Raw genomic sequence first — 17,377 nt, 5'->3', positions numbered from 1 at the left:
CTGTCCTTGGGCCACGGGATAACCAGCATTGAAGCTGACTTTCCTCCTAGTTATCTGTGCTCTGAGTCTGGTGCCTGTGCTTTTCTCTAATGCACCCTGATCTTGTGGCACTGTCTTTTCTGTACCTTGTCCTGGAAAAGACTGTGTTCACCAGAGGGTGTGTTGGGGCTTATGCAAGAGGAGAGAGCCCTAATGAAGTTGGGGGGATTAGAGGGGTACCCCAGTGACTCCTGTACTCTCTGCTGTGGTTGGCATCTGTACCCTGATTCCTTCAATGTTCAGTCCTAAGCCTGACCACTACACTTAGCCCTGTCTGGGGGATTTTCTTAGAGCGAAAGAAGGGTCTGTGGTTGATGAAAACAAGCAAAGGAAATCCATTTCCATGACCAAAAAGAAACTCTCTCTTCCATGGAACAGAAAAGTGTGAATATGCCTTGCCCCTCTGTTCACCTCGGATGTTCCAGGAGCCTGCGAAGCAGTGGGGGGACCTAGGAAATTCGCTATCCCCGACTGCTGCTTCAAGTGGTACTTAAAATGCAGAACATAAAACCCTGTAAATTCCGCTGCACAGCCGGAGCCCTAAGCCCTTAAATGCACAGAAAAGTGTGTCTATTATCTACCCATTCAAAGTAAGTGTGCAGTTACTTAAATTGCTTTTGTCTTCTTCCTTTCAGCTGACATTATCTCTACGGTAGAATTCAACCACACTGGAGAGTTACTAGCGACGGGGGACAAGGGGGGTAGGGTTGTAATATTTCAGCGAGAACAGGAGGTAAGTATCAGCCAATTGGAAATTCTCATTTTCTTCCCTTTTTAAGAGGAGGCCCCCCCACTGTGCCTTAATCCTCCTGTGTCTGTCGCCCTTAACCTTGCCTGACGCTTTGCTCACCAACAGTGAAACTGCCAAAAAGTCATTAGCATCCACAGTTCTAAGTTCAAGCTCACAAAAAGCACCTCGAAGAGGGTTCTCCCTGGGCAGGGCCTTATCCTTCTACAAATGAACATTGGGAAACAGCAGCTGTTCTCATCTGACCTGCAAAATTCCACAGGTGTTTACAGAGGCGCAAACTCCAGCTGTTGTCTTGGGATCTGTCCTCCAGGTGTTGAAATTCAATCTCCCTTCACTTCAGGTACTGCCAGAATCCATAGGAGAGGAAAATGTCTTTATTTGACAACAGTTGAAAAGAGGGCATGTTGGGTAAATAGAGAGGAAAGTGACGCTCAGACTAAAGGGCTAAAACCCAACAAAAAGGCTTCTTAGCCCAGTGTATGGCACAGGCTGGCATGGGACCCTGAAGCTGGATATATTACATAATGCCATTTCAGTGGCTGGTTCATTCCTGAGGCTTGGGTTCTTCTAGGAATTCTTTTTTCTTTTTCCCATAAATTGAGCGTGCTCCCGCTGCCATGCCTGTTTCTGTTTTCTCAGAATGGAACTGTGGCCCGATTTGATTCCCTTACCCTCTCCTGGCACACCCTAGTCCTTCCAGCAGGGTAGTCAGTAGTCTAGCCACTCTTCCCATCTGCCACTGCCTGCCTCTGAGATTAACTGGGCACCGGGGAGGCACCGGGGAGGAAGACTTCACAAGAGACCTCCCTAGCAATTTAATGCCCACTTTGTGCCTCCGAGCCATTTGCATTACACCTCCCCCTCAAAAGAGGATAGCCTCATTTAGGGGTGATATATTTGGTAATTGCACATTATTTGCAATTAATTTCTATAAGGGCGTCATAATCCCTCGGGGTTCTGTGTAAATTCAAGTGCTCAGCATTAAATCAGGCCCCCAGCCTATTACACGGCCCCAGAAACATGGAAATGTAGTTGGCAAGTAAGAACTGAACCGCTCTCCGTGACCTGGAATTTTTCCTGTTTTTTCCAGAGCCGCCTGGTGCTAATTGGTCTGGCACATGCTACCTACACTTGACAGTCTGATTTGGATGGTAGCAAATGAACCCTCTTAGAAATTTATTGTTAAGGTGGACCAGTGCTCTGTGAGTGAGCAGGGGAGTAGCAAAGGTGTCAGCATCTAAAGTCCTTTGAAAACTGATTTTCAAATCTCCAATTTAAAAAAAAAAATCCAATTAGGTTCACAGCTATGATTAAGGGGAACTGGAGGAGCTATTTAGCATAAATTACCCAAGGCTGTGTGTTACCAGTCATATCCCACCCCACATTTTCTGCTAGATATTTATAGGTTTCACCTATTTTCATTTACTGGGAGATTTGGGAAGCCTGATCTATTAGGCGAATGATGGGAGACACACTTTCCAAAGCAGTCTAGGTGGGTTCACAAGAACATAGAACTCAGCAAGGATGAGGATCAGGGAATTCAGTGTTCAATTTTGGGGGAGCTTAGGGGTTCAGATTTACACATGGCTAAACTGACAAAAGCCATGTGACATCGTTTGGGGGCAGTGACTCTTCAGGACCCCAGTCCTCAGTGCCTGCAAACCACTAGGCTCAGCAAAGGCACCCCCTCCTGGGCACGCTGAGATACGCCTATGGGTGGCCTGTGTCCTTCTAGGATCATATATTTTTAAATTGAACCTTTTCTTTAAAATCAAACATTGATTTAAAATATGTTTAATAAGAGTCAAACTTTAAATTTTGAGCAGATTTCAAAGCCAAATCTCAAGACTTTGGGAAACTGATCCTAAAATCCATGTAATACACCCCTCCCCCTTGTGTCTTCCTCCTCTTCCTCCTTTCCCCTCCCTCCGAACCCTGGGCTTTCTGTGCTATGCTGGTTCTCATCATTTATTTAGCTCCTGCTGTTTGCTCTTTGCATAATTAGGGGTAGGGGAAAGTCATAGGTGCAGATGATCTTCTCATCACTTACACTGGATAAAAAGAGAGATGGAGGGACTGGTGTTCAGATCGATCTTCATGAGTGTGACCCTGGAAGAGTCACTTAATCTCCGAGCCTCTGGAGTCCATCTCCCAGCTCTGTCTACCTCTCTGAGATGCCTTTGCAACAGCTTTGCACCTTTCATAGGGATTGATCTAGTGTGTGTGTGAACATCTCCACAGAATGGCCCTCTCAGCACTTCCTGAAATGCAGGAAGATTTAATAGTGGATCTTCTATTTGTGTGTTAACTTCTTTCTTTCCTTCTTTTCCTTTCCTCCCTTGTTTTGTAAGACAGAGTTTCTCTGTGTAACAGCAGTCCTGACTATCCTGGAACTCCCTTTGTAGACCAGGCTGACCTCAAACTCACAGAGATTCTCTGCCTCTGCCTCCTGAGTGCCGGGATTAAAGGAAAGCACTACCATGCCTGGAAACTTCTGTTTCTATGTATATGTTATGATATATTCTTTTTGTTGATATAGTTTTAAATATATACTTTACAAGCATGTGTGCGCGTGTGCGCGTGTGCGTGTGTGTGTGTGTGTGTGTGTGTGTGTGTGTGTGTGTGTGTGTGTGTGTGTTTTCTGATATTTGCCAATGGAGTGCATGCTTTCCACTACACTGAAGCTAAATCCATGGATGCAGTAGCTTGGTGTCTTCTCTCTGATGCAGCCTCCCAGCAGGCCCCTAATGGCTTTTCTCAAAGGGGAAAAAAGAATTCGTGAGTTAGCACATGTTTTAAATGGTTTAATATTCTGTGTGTGTTTTACCTTCCTACAGAGTAAAAATCAGGTTCATCGTAGGGGTGAATACAATGTTTACAGCACATTCCAGAGCCATGAACCCGAGTTCGATTACCTGAAAAGTTTAGAAATAGAAGAAAAAATCAATAAAATAAGATGGCTCCCTCAACAAAATGCAGCTTACTTTCTTCTGTCTACCAACGGTATGTGGAGGGGGGGTTTAATTTGTTTTATTTTTCTCCTATTCAATATTTTCAGAGACAGTCAACCTGACTTATAACTTTCCCTTAGCCTCAGTGTCCCTTTGTCCCATGTGAGCTAGTGAAAAACTTAGAAACCCTGTCTGTAAGATGCTCTGCAGAATTGATGGTGCACGCAGAATTGGACTCAGTAAGTAGTAGCTATTCACTTTATAAATATCAAATTTATGACCCAGTTTTGTGGAACCCGTTATCGGCAGTTTCCTAATGTAGATTGCTTGCAGGTGTTTGGGGAATGTGACTTCCTGTCTGAAGAGTCATTGCATGTTATTCTGGGGAAGCATTTCAAGAAACTCGACATGCTGTTGGCATTTTGAAAAATAGTTATTAATCCCTGAGTATATTTTCGGGTCTGCAAAACAGATGTCTGTGTATCTGAGAAAATCAAGTTCTGAGCCAGGAGCACAAGACCAGAGGGGTTGGGGATGTTCCCAAAAGCTGATCAAGAAGCAGCAGTCTCTTCATCTGCCTTCAAACTCTCCATGTCCCTTATGTTGATATAAATTGATATGACTAGAGAAGAGAGGAGAGGTTATTGGCAGGTGAATAAAGCCTGCTCATATATTCCCTCCATGAAAGAAGCTGATAACACTCTAGGATGTTAACCTCTCTCTGGAGAAAAAACAACAAAAAAGGCCAGTTTGGAATTCAGTCCTACTGAGGAATACTAATGGCAAATAAGTAACAAGAGGATTCCGAGAGGAAAACCAAAGAGCAAGGAAAAGATCGGCAGGTGACTCATTTTATCACATGTATGAGTCTATGCCGAACACATGCATAAGTGTGATCTAGGAGTGTCATATCAAGAACAGAAATATGGGGACAATGTCTACAATACAATCAAGCATATATTCCTTGTTAAAGACAAGAAAGACACACAGCAAAAGGCTTCCCATTACTAAATCTTGACAGTGCATTGTAACTTTGCAACTTTGTAACGAAGTCACTTGTAACTTTGTTCCTTCTATCATTTTAATTTTGAAAGTATATACAGTGAATCATAGATCAAACTTACAGTAGAGGGAGGGAAGGAGGGAGGGAGGAAGAGGGAGAGAGAGAGAGAGAGAGAGAGAGAGAGAGAGAGAGCCATCAAATCCCTCAAATATAAAGTCAGCATACAGATCTGAAAATCTGAAAACGTGATGATTCTATTCAAGCAATCCTCCATATGGCCAGGTCTCCACTCATCTGGTTTTGGTTTGAGTTTTTTTGTTTTGCTTGTTTGTTTGTTTTGTTTTGTTTTTAAGATTCCAGTTAATGCCATTCCTTCCCGTAGCTGCTTTCTGTTTATTTGTTTTGTTCTGTTGTCCTGTTTATAGCTCTATCTCTTGGAGGCCAAACCACAGCACCTCCCTTCCATTGATTCATAGTTGGTTGCCTTCTGTTCAAGTCTCACGCAGACTTTGTTGTTTCACACCGCTCAGAACGGAAGGTTTAATGTGGTAGTTTTAATGTAATTACTTCAGTGGCAGAGAAGTGTCTGATTGTCTTCCATAGCTAGATTACATTATATTATGAAATTTAGTCTATTGATTATTGCAGTAAAATCCAAAGGCTTAATAAGTACTTTATAGGGGGGATGGGAAAGAAAGTGAAATTCAATGAAGATTAATTATATAGCATAATGTTCTGTTAATTGAGTTTTTAAATAGTTTTTTGATTAACAAGGATATTATCTTCCCATTTGGGATGCTATTTCACATGTCAACTGCATCTCAAACCAACTCTTCTAAGGAAAATCCACATGTTCGCGTGCGGTTTTCTTTCCTATGATAATATTGAGGTTAAAAATCCACCCCCATCCCATGCCAAATAGGTTAACATTCAAAAATTAATGGAAGACAATGGGAATTGCTATATAGAAGAGAACATGAAGATAGATGATAATGTTGTGTTTTAAGCTGCCACACGTGGTGAGAAACTACCCAGAGAACAAGCCAGAAGAAAGAAAACGCCATTTCTCATATTAACAGCTGCATGCTCCTTAGAGTTTTTCCCCCCACAAAGCTTTAAGATTCTGAGTCAAATGAAAATGCTGTGATAATAAAGTCAAGTACGACCCCGGGCAACACAACCCTGGGGAACTGGATTGAATTCTCCGTCAATTATCTTTTGGAGGGACAGGGTGCTTATCTCATTAGTTGAGTATAGATACTAATTCTACTAGGATAGATTTTTAACTTTGTAACTTTTAAAGAAAAGCAAAGCTCCCATTCCATTGTGAAATAGACCTTGAAGTTATTTGCCACCTAAAGATACATCTGGGTTGTTGCTTAGCCTGCCTGTCTGTGTGTACTGAGAAAGGCAGGGCACTAAGGTGTTCATGGTGAAAATTAAGAAAATACCTGAGCACAAAACAAAGACAGAATATTCTGACACAGAGAGAACTTCTGCTAGTGTCATCTAAAGGAAAAAGAAAAAGATGTTAATAATGTGCTTATTAACAGAAAAATGATATATTCTATGAGGTGTTTTAAGCCAGGTTTTAAAATTTAATAATATAACAATAAAAATACTTCTCTTGCTGATATATTAAAAATACCATATGATTTTTCTTAATGATTGCACGTTATTCCCTCATATGATTTGATTCCTCTGTGGTTTGACAGTAAGGCTCCCACTATTAGGCTTTTAGTTGGTAACACATTCTTATTACAAATTATATTCTGTAGTATATTATATTACATGCCATAAATTCAGTAAATATATGTATATGGATAGTTGTTGGTATAAATATATGTTCAGGAAAAATGTATATTACCCATATGGCATATTGCTTGCTAGAAATAGTTAAACAAAGAAATAGTAGAAGACAATACAGAAAATGCACGCAGTAATCTTAGTCTACTGGAACTAAGAGAAGTGTTGCTTTTTTTAACCTTTCTGCTTATTCTCCTTTTCCAATTACGATGGCAGGTACATCCTATATAATAAAAGAAAGGAAATGATTAAATACACAACTTAGTATATATAATGACATATATATCATATCCTCAAAATATTGCATAGAAAAAATATAAAAACATATACAGGAAAGGTCATGGTGGAGCATGCCTTTTCGTCCCAGCACTAGGCAGGTAAATGAAAGTAGTGTCCATTCCAGGCTACTAAGAGCTACATAGGGAAACACCATCCAAAAAATTATAAAAGAATATATACAAAATTCTGATCATGGATTTTCTAACTGGGGGTCATATGGGTAACTTTTACCCTTGTGTTTGCCCTGTGATTTCTATTTATCTCTATGGCAATGTATCACTTATGACATAAAATATAAGATTAAAATTCCTTGCAAATAAATGGATTTAGACCCATTTCAAAACCAAGAAACAGAAAAGATTTGGTGGTGAAATTCAACGGCTCTTAAGTTGTTCTCAGCCACAGCTGATGAGGAACAAATCAAGTGACTGTGAATAAGGTTCGTGCTTAACTTCCCCACTCTGAAAAAGCAGCCTTGTGTGAACAGGATCTCAGGAGAGCTTGGGACCAGAGGGATGTGAGTGTAGAGCTAGCAGTTTCTAAATTAAGTCCACAGCTGGGACAGGCTCTCCTCCCAGCACGAATCACGGGAGTGAGCACAGAGATGAGAATCCATGGATCCCACATGGAGCAGTCTGGCCAAACATGAGAAAAGGCTTGGAAGCCTGAATAATACCTAGGTGTGTGAAAATGGAATTTTACTAAAATATAGAGATAGCTGCTGACATCCCACACCATAATACTTTTAAGACCTCTAAGGACAAGACATGATGTATTGATGTCCTGTGAGGTCATGTGCCTCTGATTGCAAGAGTGGTCCTCCCATAGGTGAAGAACCCAGAAGTGATGGTGTGGAACCTGGGGATTAATGGAGAATTGAGGCAGGACAGAAAACCAAAGTCCCAATGAGGACAGCTTTTCTCCCCAGAAACTAGAAATGTGTAGGCATTCTTGTGAGATGACGCTCACAGCAAGAGAGTTACCTATTCTTACTACAGATGTTTGGCACATAATGCTAATTCTAATGACAGCTACTATTTGGACACTATCATTAGCCCGACACAATTAAGCATAATGATTCATTCTATCCTAATATGCCCCATAAGAAAGATGGCATTTCTAGCAGTTTATGAATAAAGTGGGGTATAGAGTGACAACTGTGTACTGTTGAGATATGTGGATGTGTGCATGCTGAAACTGAGATTTAAGTGGGTGGTCCACACTTCCTTGTTTCCTGATGATCATTTCTGACTTCAGGACTACTTTGTATGTGCCTTCTCGCAAGGACCATAGTCCTTGGCCATGTGCCTGCTGAAGGAAAAATAAGAAAGAAAAAGGAAGCCATGACTACTCGTAGATATGGTAGAGAAGAAGGATTATTCTAGATATGAAGGAGAAAAAATCCAGAGACAGAGACAAAGGCATTTTGAAGGGTCCAGAGTAAACATGGCTGGACTGAATCAGGCCATGTGTGAAGATAAGGGGAGAGAGAGCAAAAGAGGAGCCTCAGACCAAGAGAGGTGCCCTGGGCCAAGAGACTAGCATAGACAAACCAGTGAGTTATATAGTGCCAGATTCTGGGAGAAGAGGCAGTCTAGTCCTTTGGCTTGGAAAGTTCAGGGTAGGGACAGGGTATGCTAGCCAGGAGGATTCTGAAGCCGGTAGGGGAGAACCTGGCAGCCAGTCTGTTTTGATATGCTAATCGGCATCTCAGCCTTTGGTCCTGAGTTTGAAGCCTAACATCTGTTAGGCAGTAGGGGGAATTAGGCCCAACAGTGTCTCACAACAATTCCTGTCCAACGGAGACAAATACAGAGAAACGAAGTGTACCCCTGCTTTTCAGAAGGAAAGACAAAGACAAGCACAGACTGGGGGTGTGAGATCTGATAAGAAAGGCGTTCAAGGACATATGGCACACAGACAAGACTAGCTTAGCCCAAACATGTTTTCTGAAAAGGTAAAATTGAGAGTCTGGGTAGAACATGTCTCACCAGGTCTCAGAGTTCCAGATTCCCTCCATCATTGCCTTGGGCTGTCAGCACCAGAGGGCACTGGAGTTCTCATCTTTTGTTTCATTGCTATGGAAAAGGACAGGTGTCATCAAGAGACGAATGGAGGTAAAACAGTCTAAGCTCTAGTTTATAGTTGGGAACTAGCAGGAAGCAGGAAAAGTGATGGGGTGGGGGAGAGAAGAGATAGGAGAAGAGGAGGGAGAGGGGATAGGAGAAGAGAGAAGAAAGAGAAGAGGGAGGGGAGAGGAGAAGAGAGGGACTGGTACTCAGGGTTTGTACATACTAGGCAGCTGTGTTATGCTACGACATAAGACCATTTTGCTTCATCTCTATATTGTTGTATTCCCTGAATATTGGAAAAGTATATTATAGCAAGGAGATCAATTCATAGTCAAGTTAATATTTACTTAACATTGATTTTGATATTATTAAGCCTCAACCACACCCTAGGTACCATTAAATGCTGAAAGTTCAGTGATGAACAAGACAGATGAAACCCAAGAGATTTCTAGTGACAGATGATAAAAACTGACCAACATAGCCAATTGATAGTGAACTGTAGTAACAGAATAAAAGAAGAAGAGGGAGAAAAAGAAACACTGGTAATCAAGGAAAAGGAGAGAAGAAAGAATGGAGAGTTGTGATGCCACTGTGGTTTTATACAGATTTTACATAAACTACTCTGAGGTTGGGGCATAAACAAAAGTAAGTGAGCCATGTGAAAAGGTCATAAAGGTCACGGGGCAGGGAGATAATTCATTGGCAGAGAACTTTTCTAGCATCTACAGCCCTGTGGTTAACCCTCAGTGCCAGATAGAAGAAAGAAAGGAAGGAAGGAAGGAAGGAAGGAAGGAAGGAAGGAAGGAAGGAAGGAAGGAAGAAAAGCAGACAGACAGTAGATAGATGATTGATGATAGATAGATAGATAGATAGATAGATAGATAGATATAGATGATAGATACATATATAGATATATTCATACACATAGATACCATATATATATGTGTATGTATATATGTGTATTATATGTATTAGACAGACAGATAACAGCTTTACTGGCAGAAGGTGCAGTATGTTCAAAGACCCTGAAGCAGAGTGTGCTTAGTGGCTAGGGACAGAAAGAATCCATGTAACAGTAGCACAGGAAGCTGGGTAACAGAATGGTCAGCAGTATCAGAGGGTCGAGGAAGTCAAGAGTACCAGGTTATGAAGGGCCTTCATGGGCATGGTGAAGACAGTGTCTAAGGGTGGATGCTCAAAAATGAAAATGGTAACAGTGTCCTACTGCCCAAAGTGATCATGAACATTAGATTAAAATTGTCCTTGAGCTAACAGTTACAAAGTGAACTCTGTATGTGACTACTCTTACTGGGTTTCAATCAGTCTTTTTATAGAATGAGTCAAATTAAAATGTAAGGTATATGTTCTAACGGTGCATCATCAGAGAAGGGCGTTGTCCCAACACAATCTGCTTTTGTCTTGCCTTGTGAACCTTGCCTTCAAATGACATGAGATTTATGTAGCACAGAACTTGGAGGAGCTGGTTCCTATAGCTCTTCTTACTATTGTTACCTTGACTACCACCTTCCTTGCCCAGCCATCATGACTTCTGATTGTCCTCCACAGATAAAACTGTGAAGCTATGGAAAGTTAGTGAGCGTGATAAGAGGCCAGAAGGCTACAACCTGAAAGATGAGGAGGGCCGGCTCCGGGATCCTGCCACCATCACAACCCTGCGGGTGAGTGTCGCTGTTCCAGCCATGTCTTTCAGCAGCCTGGGCTAGCAGGGGACAGGGGATTGCCCCCCTGAAGTTGGGCATGTGCTGGCCACAACAGCAGATTACAACTTTAATGTGTGGTTGCAGGCACTGGGCAGATTCTCGGCCTACCCATCTCTGGTGGCAGATGGAGGAGTGGGAAAGGTGCCAGGCCCTAATGACTACAAATCCATGTTTCTGTTTTGTCCCCAATGACTTGCCACATGGCCACTGCCAGACATTCTCAGCCTGTCTACTCACATTACCTAGCGTGTCTTGAATACCTTCTGTAGTTGGAATAAGGGGCTCAAGACTAGTGAGGTGGAAAGTCTGACTTTTGCCCTTAAGAGCCCAAGCTTCAGAATCTAACAAACCTGGGTTTGTACCCTGCCACTTACCAGAATCTTCCATGGTTATTGCATTTGTCTTTGGGCTATTTTAGCTAACAGACACTACTTAAAAAGTAGGAGCCATTTGATTTAGACCACAGATTACAGGATTTCATTCAGGCTCAGCTGCCTCTATTGTTTCCAGGTTTTGCTGAGGAAGATAGTAAAGTCATATGTAGAGAGGACTCACTTCGTGGTGGTCAGAAAGCAAATAGACAGACAGACTAGATGGAACCAGAGACAAGCTATTCTCCAGAGACACATCCTCAGACTTACTCTCTCCTACTGGGCCCTATCTTCCTCTAATTCCACCAAATGATGAACTCAATAATGCATTGACTTGTTGATGAAAGCCTGTATGATCCATTCACCCTTGGGTGACTAGAGAACAGGAGGCTCGGCCTTCCACACATGAATCTTTTATGGAGGAAATTGTATTCAAAACAGAGCCTTTGCTTAATCCTTTTGAACTTTAGTCAGACAAGTTATTTTTCCTTTCTTCCCCTGCAACTAAAAGCCCATTGTCTATGAACTTGTGAAAGCCAGGGGTGGAAAGTTCTTCCCCTGTGGCTGTTACACTCAGCAGGTATATAGACTTTGCTCTCAGCCTGAGTGGCTTCCTTATGGGGCCTCCAGATGTGCATAGCCTGGTAAGGAGGGGTCCATTACAGCACTTACACTCAAATGGCCCTAACTCTACACAGAGTAAGACAGATGCTCAGACAGAGAGAGTTGTGAACTGTTACTTGTCCAAAGAAGAAAGAGATGGCGTTTGGTTCTGAAAGCCTGGAAAGGCCTCAGAGAGGGTCACTAGTAAAATGAATTTCTAAACATGGAGCATTAAGAAAAGACTCTCTAGCTCAGTGATCTCAACCTCTGTAACGCTACAACCCTTTAATATAGCTCCTCGTGTTGTGACAACCCCTGCAACCATAAAATTACTTTTGTTACTACTTCATTACTGTAATTCTGCTACTTATTATGAATCATAATGCAAATATCTGTGTTTTCCAATGGTCTTAGGCAACCTCTGGGAAGTGGTAGTTTGACTCCCAAAGGCATCATGACCCTCAGGTTGAGAGCCACTGCTCTAGTTATAGGTAAAAGTGATGTAAGACTGGATGGTTTGTTTTGAATCTGTTCAGTGCAAACAGTAAAGTAAGAACATGTTGGGACCAGCCCTAACCCCATAGGACTTCTAGCACTCTAAAGTGTGTGTTCCCAGACACCAGCTGCTACACAGAGGGCCAAACCTGAAAAGGGAACAGCCAGCAGTGAAGCACATGCCAGTGGGGAGAGAGGATCTCACCCGGGTACAGAAGCAGAAGAGGCCACTGGTGATCACTGTGTTCCTTTATCAACTCACTGATTCATCCATCCATCCATCCATCCATTCATTCATCTATTTATTCATCAAAGGCTTTCTAACACTCTGCTGGGCACAAGATCGGGCTATTAGGCTTATCCTGTACTGATGGACACTATGTCTTTAGTTGTGTTCCTTCTGAGGCCCCACACACTGGCTGCTCTGTTCTCATGCAAGTTCCCGTGTCAGACCAGGTTGGGGAGGTGTCTGCCTACCCTGCTGTTCTGAAAGTGCAGAGGTTTGGGAGACTTCAAAGAAGCCTGATAAAGGATAGGAAGGTCCAAGCAGGCAGAAGTGGATTAGAAGTATGACTGCACTCCTCTCCTGCTGGGGATGGTGGGTGTTTGACTTGAGTCTCCAGTGACTTATCTGTAGAACACAGATGGTCACCATTCACTGTGGTTCTTATGCAGATTCAACCAGACACTGTGTATGTGAAAGAGAGTTTAGCCTGTGTGGTATCTGGCATTCAGAGGATACTTCAAGCTAGCTCCCCACTTAGTGTTACCATCATCAGCAACATCACCAGTCATCACTATCCTCATCAGCCTCACCACCATCACCAATGTCAGCATCCCTTTTCTTACCCTCAAAGAGTGTGAGTGTGTGTGTGTGTGTATGTGTGTGTGTGTGTGTGTAAGAAAGAAATATCATATTTTCTTTTTATATTGTTTTGTTCATTCCACAATCTACTTGTAGATAAGTAGTAAGGAATGTGCCAGAAATATTACAGGAATTAAGACTGTCTTTTATCCCTGAGTCCATGACAGTCCTGTGAGGAAAACAAATCGACTGGGTGTCCCTGAGTTCTGCCATAGATTCTGCCTGTAGTGATACGTTGTTCTGAAAATATCGCTTGCATTCAAAGAGACCGAACTTGTCTAGAACTTGAAGCAAAGTTAATACACCTTGAGATCATTTAAGACTCTGCACTTAACCTGCTGTCCTACTGTGCATGTACTTGGTCTGTTGAAGTTTAACCTGCCTTTAAGAGAGCAATGTAAACAACCTTACTATGCATAGAGGGTCTTAAGTTTTATAGCCTTTATTGACCCTGACCCAGAGTAGTGTCTTTATGTGTTATGGTAATCATTTGCTGAAAGCAGCCAATGGGGTGGAAACAACCTTAAAGCAAATAGTCACCATAAATGTTGGAAGCAAAATAGATACAGGCTGATAGTGTCTGTTTGCAGTAGTGTTTGCTGTTCTGGGTCAGTTAGGACTAGTAACGTTTTCCTTTGAAAAATTCTGTTAAAGATTTCTATCCCATGCTGCATTTTCTGTACTGTTCAATAAAGACAGAGAAAACTCCATTTTTTATGAACAGACAAACATCAGGCACATGTACATATATACACACTTACAACAGACTACAGACAGACCAGTAACCACATGGTACAGACAGAGGAAAGATACAAGGAGGGAACATTTAAATTTGGGCTCAGTCTTGATCAAATTATTCTAAAAGGAAGTATTTTCTTTTCGTTTCTTAATGTGACACCAATGCATTTTGGTGCCTCTGAAATTATCTTTAATGTGTTAACTGATACATCTGCCTTTGTTTGCTACGTGCGTGACATTTTTCAGAGCCATCTGCAGTGCCCAGTGTGGTTTCCCATTGCCAATGGCATCTTACGGGATTCCATATATGTGTCTAACTCCTTGGGGGCTCCATCCCAGTGACAGAGAAGAGAGACCTATTTACATTCCCACTAGAGTAGAGATCCACTGTGGCAAGACAACGTTGCTAATGAAGTGAGCTTCAGATCACTCCTGACAGGGGCCCTGAGGTATAGCTGCCAGTTAGAAAATAACAACTCTAGCTCCAGTTGTTCATAAAGCTGTGTTGTGCTGGATGGCACCCTCCCTTTTCTTTTTCTCCTTACTTTTAAGCCATTGAGCATAAGATTGGAGAAATTTGAATTCTGAGACCAAATTTGCATTTTTGACACTTGACACTGGGGTTTGTTAAAAGACCAGGGTCTGTGGTCACTGGATTCTATCATCTACCAACCCCCTTAGAATCATGGTTTTGTTTTCAACTTCTGTTAATTTTCAATCACACGAGCAGTAATTACAACAATATAAACGTATTCACTATAAAAATTATGTTACCCATGTTTTACTCCACTCCTCAGTCTGAGGCCTTAAAATAACACCCATTTCATGTAAACATCCACATCCCACACTCTGCCCTTTAAAACTCCATAAAGGCTTGATGGAGAAAGAAGAAAAAAACAAAAACAGAACAACAACAAAAAGGAAACCCATTCACACAACCCTGAAAGCCATAGATTCAGAACAGTGACCCCAAAGAGAGGACACTCCAATGCGACATTAAATAGACTATTCTTTACCAACATACTCTATCGTCGAAATCTGCACCACCAGCAACTGTGTCCCCCGTCCCCTCCCCTGCAAAGATTTCCACTTGCTCATTTCCACAGTATCCGATTACAAGTGGGTCTTAAGAGTGGGAACATTTAATAACACCTGACAGCTAATTAATCCTCGATGTGTAACGAACCCATCCTTTTTTTTTCAATTCTGAGAGGCTCGGCTCCTTAAAAGCATGACTATGAATCTGGCTTTTTTGTTTCTTTAATGGAAGATGCTCTTTCAAATCCAATCACTTGTTACCCAAGGAGCCCAGGAGAAGAATGGCTCCCTGCTCAGCATCCTTATAGACCCAAGATAATCATGATGATAATTGAGTAACACCCACTGGATGCTTTCTTACCTAATGCCTCGGTTCATCTCCAGAACTCACAATGAGGGGAAGTGGGCAGGTATTTGGCAAGGAAGTTGCTGGGATCTAGTCTTTACTGAGTCTCTGCTATACCACACGCACGCTATGCTCTTTGTGTGTAGCAAGCTGTCCCAGGAGCTGAGTCCACTGCTCATGACACGAAACTCCAAGAAGGGAGTTCCATGATCAGCTTGCAGGGTTATAAAAGAGACATTGATACACTTTGCTACTGGACCCTTAAATGTGATACAGGCTTCAGGAGAAAAAGCAATTTGCTCCTATCTTTCTGTTACTTGTCATTCCAGAGCTAAGACTTAAACCAAAGCCAGGGCTCTGAGCCTTATACACATATATCAGGGCTTTACTCCCATATACATGTGTTTGTGTGTGGTGTGAGTACAAGCGTATATGCATGTTCATTTGCATGAGTACACAAGTGTATGTGCAAACACATGTATGTATGCAGGTGAGTATACATGTTCACATGTGTGCGTGCATGTGGAGGCCCAGGGCTGATTCCAAGGTGTCTTCTTTAGTTTCTGTCTACCTTCTTCATCAAGGCAGGGTCGCTCATGTGAACACTGAGCTCACACACAGCTTCCACTAGGATAGCTAACCAGATGCTCTGGGGACTCCCTGGCTTTGCCTTCTGTGAGCCGGAATTGCAGGCAGGCAGCCATGCCCAACTGGCATTTGTGTGGGAGATGAAGATCTCAATTCTGATTCTCACCCTTGTAGGCAAATACTTTATACACTGAGCTGCCTTCCTGGCCACTAAAATGTCACTCTTAGCAATCGGTGCCTTTATTATACCTGGTCAGAGGAACTCACAATAACACACACACACACACACACACACACACACACACACACACAGAGAGAGAGAGAGAGAGAGAGAGATAGAGAGAGACACTTGCTCTCTCACTCGCTCACATTTTCACAGTCATTAAGTTTCCCAAGACAACATGGAGAAACAAACCCCTTGAGTCCTTGTGCAGCTGCATACAGCAAGCTCCTCCATATTCCTCTCCCCTAGGCTCCCAGGGGCGATGGGCCCTTAGAGCCCTTTCTAGGCAACAGGCTTGGTATTCAAGTAAATTACTTAGCCCTGGATGGAAGCTAGGTAGTAAGAAATCACCCTCGGCTCTCTCTCCCAGCAGCGTGAGCCTGGAGATACTGTGTGCCTCATTAGAGTTGGTTGACATTGCCCTTGGAACCTAGGCCAGGGTGACATTTGCCTTTAAACCTGTTATAAATAGATTCTCAAAGGTGTGAGCTCTCATGCCGTGACTTGTCATAACTCGTTTTTTCTGAAAGAAGAGGGAGAGGATGGGAGTTAAGTTTTCTAATGGATTTCCTTTCCCTCCCAGCTAATGGGAATAGTACTTAAATAACTATCTGATAAAAGCGCTGTTTCTTGGGTGCATTCTGATTGTCAGGTTCCGGCTTAGCCTTCCACCGGTAACGATAGTAGTTTTGCCAGGAAGCTTGTATTACTTTCGAGGTCATCGGAAGCCATAGACTCCCTGTCAGTCGTCACCCTGGCGCCACTTTATCAAAGAATTTTTCCTGGAATACTTGATGAGAAGTAGTACACACCCCTTCCCGGTCATTCTCTGTGTCCTTCACCTGATCTTTCTTCTTAGCACTGAGCATAACTTAAACCACGTGGTCATCACCTAGCTTGCCTCATCCCTCAGAAGAGTGTACACTCTATGGAAAAGGAGGTGGTGAAGCATCCTCAGTTAGAGCAGTGCATGTGCTGGCACTAGGTCAGCATTTGTCAATAGAATGGATACACCAAAGCAGAGACTAAACATTAGGGGATGCGTGGCATTTGCCCACGTCTCAGGACTCTGAAATGGCCGTGCTGGCGTGCAAACTAGTCTGACCCAAAATCTAGTGGTGATTCTTCATTCCTTCTTCTCCATGGCTTTTGCTCTCTAAGAAAATGCTAATTTGCATGTATAGTGCTGGGGGATTCCATCATTAATTCCCATCTCTCAGATAATACCATCATTAATTCCCATCTCTTGGAAATCCTTGTCAAAGTTTCCTTATTCGTGAGCTGTGTTTAGAGGCCCGAGGGCTCTGAAGGGGCTACTTCCCTATTGGGTAGCTTCACAGGGACCAACCGACTCTTCCCTGGATGATTACCTGCTGCTGTGTGTTCCTACTCTGGCCTCCTGCCCATGACCATTTCCACCCACCTCCAAGCTCAGTCACATATTCTTGAAATCTGCAGAACCTACCCGTTTCCACCTTACAGTGACCA

General features: G+C 42.6%; 1 protein-coding gene across 42 annotated transcripts in view; it reads left to right on the top strand.

Moving 5' to 3' along the window:
• Positions 1 to 17,377, top strand: part of Ppp2r2b (protein phosphatase 2, regulatory subunit B, beta) — a 427,050-nt gene that overhangs the window by 316,490 nt on the left and 93,183 nt on the right. For 26 of the 42 annotated variants that reach the window (NR_073588.2, NM_022209.4, NM_001402382.1 and 23 more), the window contains 3 exons: positions 675 to 772; positions 3,628 to 3,793; positions 10,468 to 10,580. Coding sequence is in view for 41 of the 42 variants with exons in the window: in NM_022209.4 (NP_071545.2) it covers positions 675 to 772; positions 3,628 to 3,793; positions 10,468 to 10,580 (377 nt within the window). In the remaining variant the exon portion in view is untranslated. Of the gene's footprint in view, positions 1 to 674; positions 773 to 1,049; positions 1,131 to 3,627; positions 3,794 to 10,467; positions 10,581 to 17,377 lie in introns of all 42 variants that reach the window. The other 16 variants (XM_087593321.1, XM_087593332.1, XM_087593326.1 and 13 more) reach the window with 1 other exon arrangement.

The sequence above is a fragment of the Rattus norvegicus genome, chromosome 18, assembly GCF_021556685.1.
Source record: "Rattus norvegicus strain SHRSP/BbbUtx chromosome 18, alternate assembly SHRSP_T2T, whole genome shotgun sequence".
NCBI classification, from domain to species: domain Eukaryota; kingdom Metazoa; phylum Chordata; class Mammalia; order Rodentia; family Muridae; genus Rattus; species Rattus norvegicus.
This window is presented reverse-complemented; position numbering and strand designations above follow the sequence as displayed.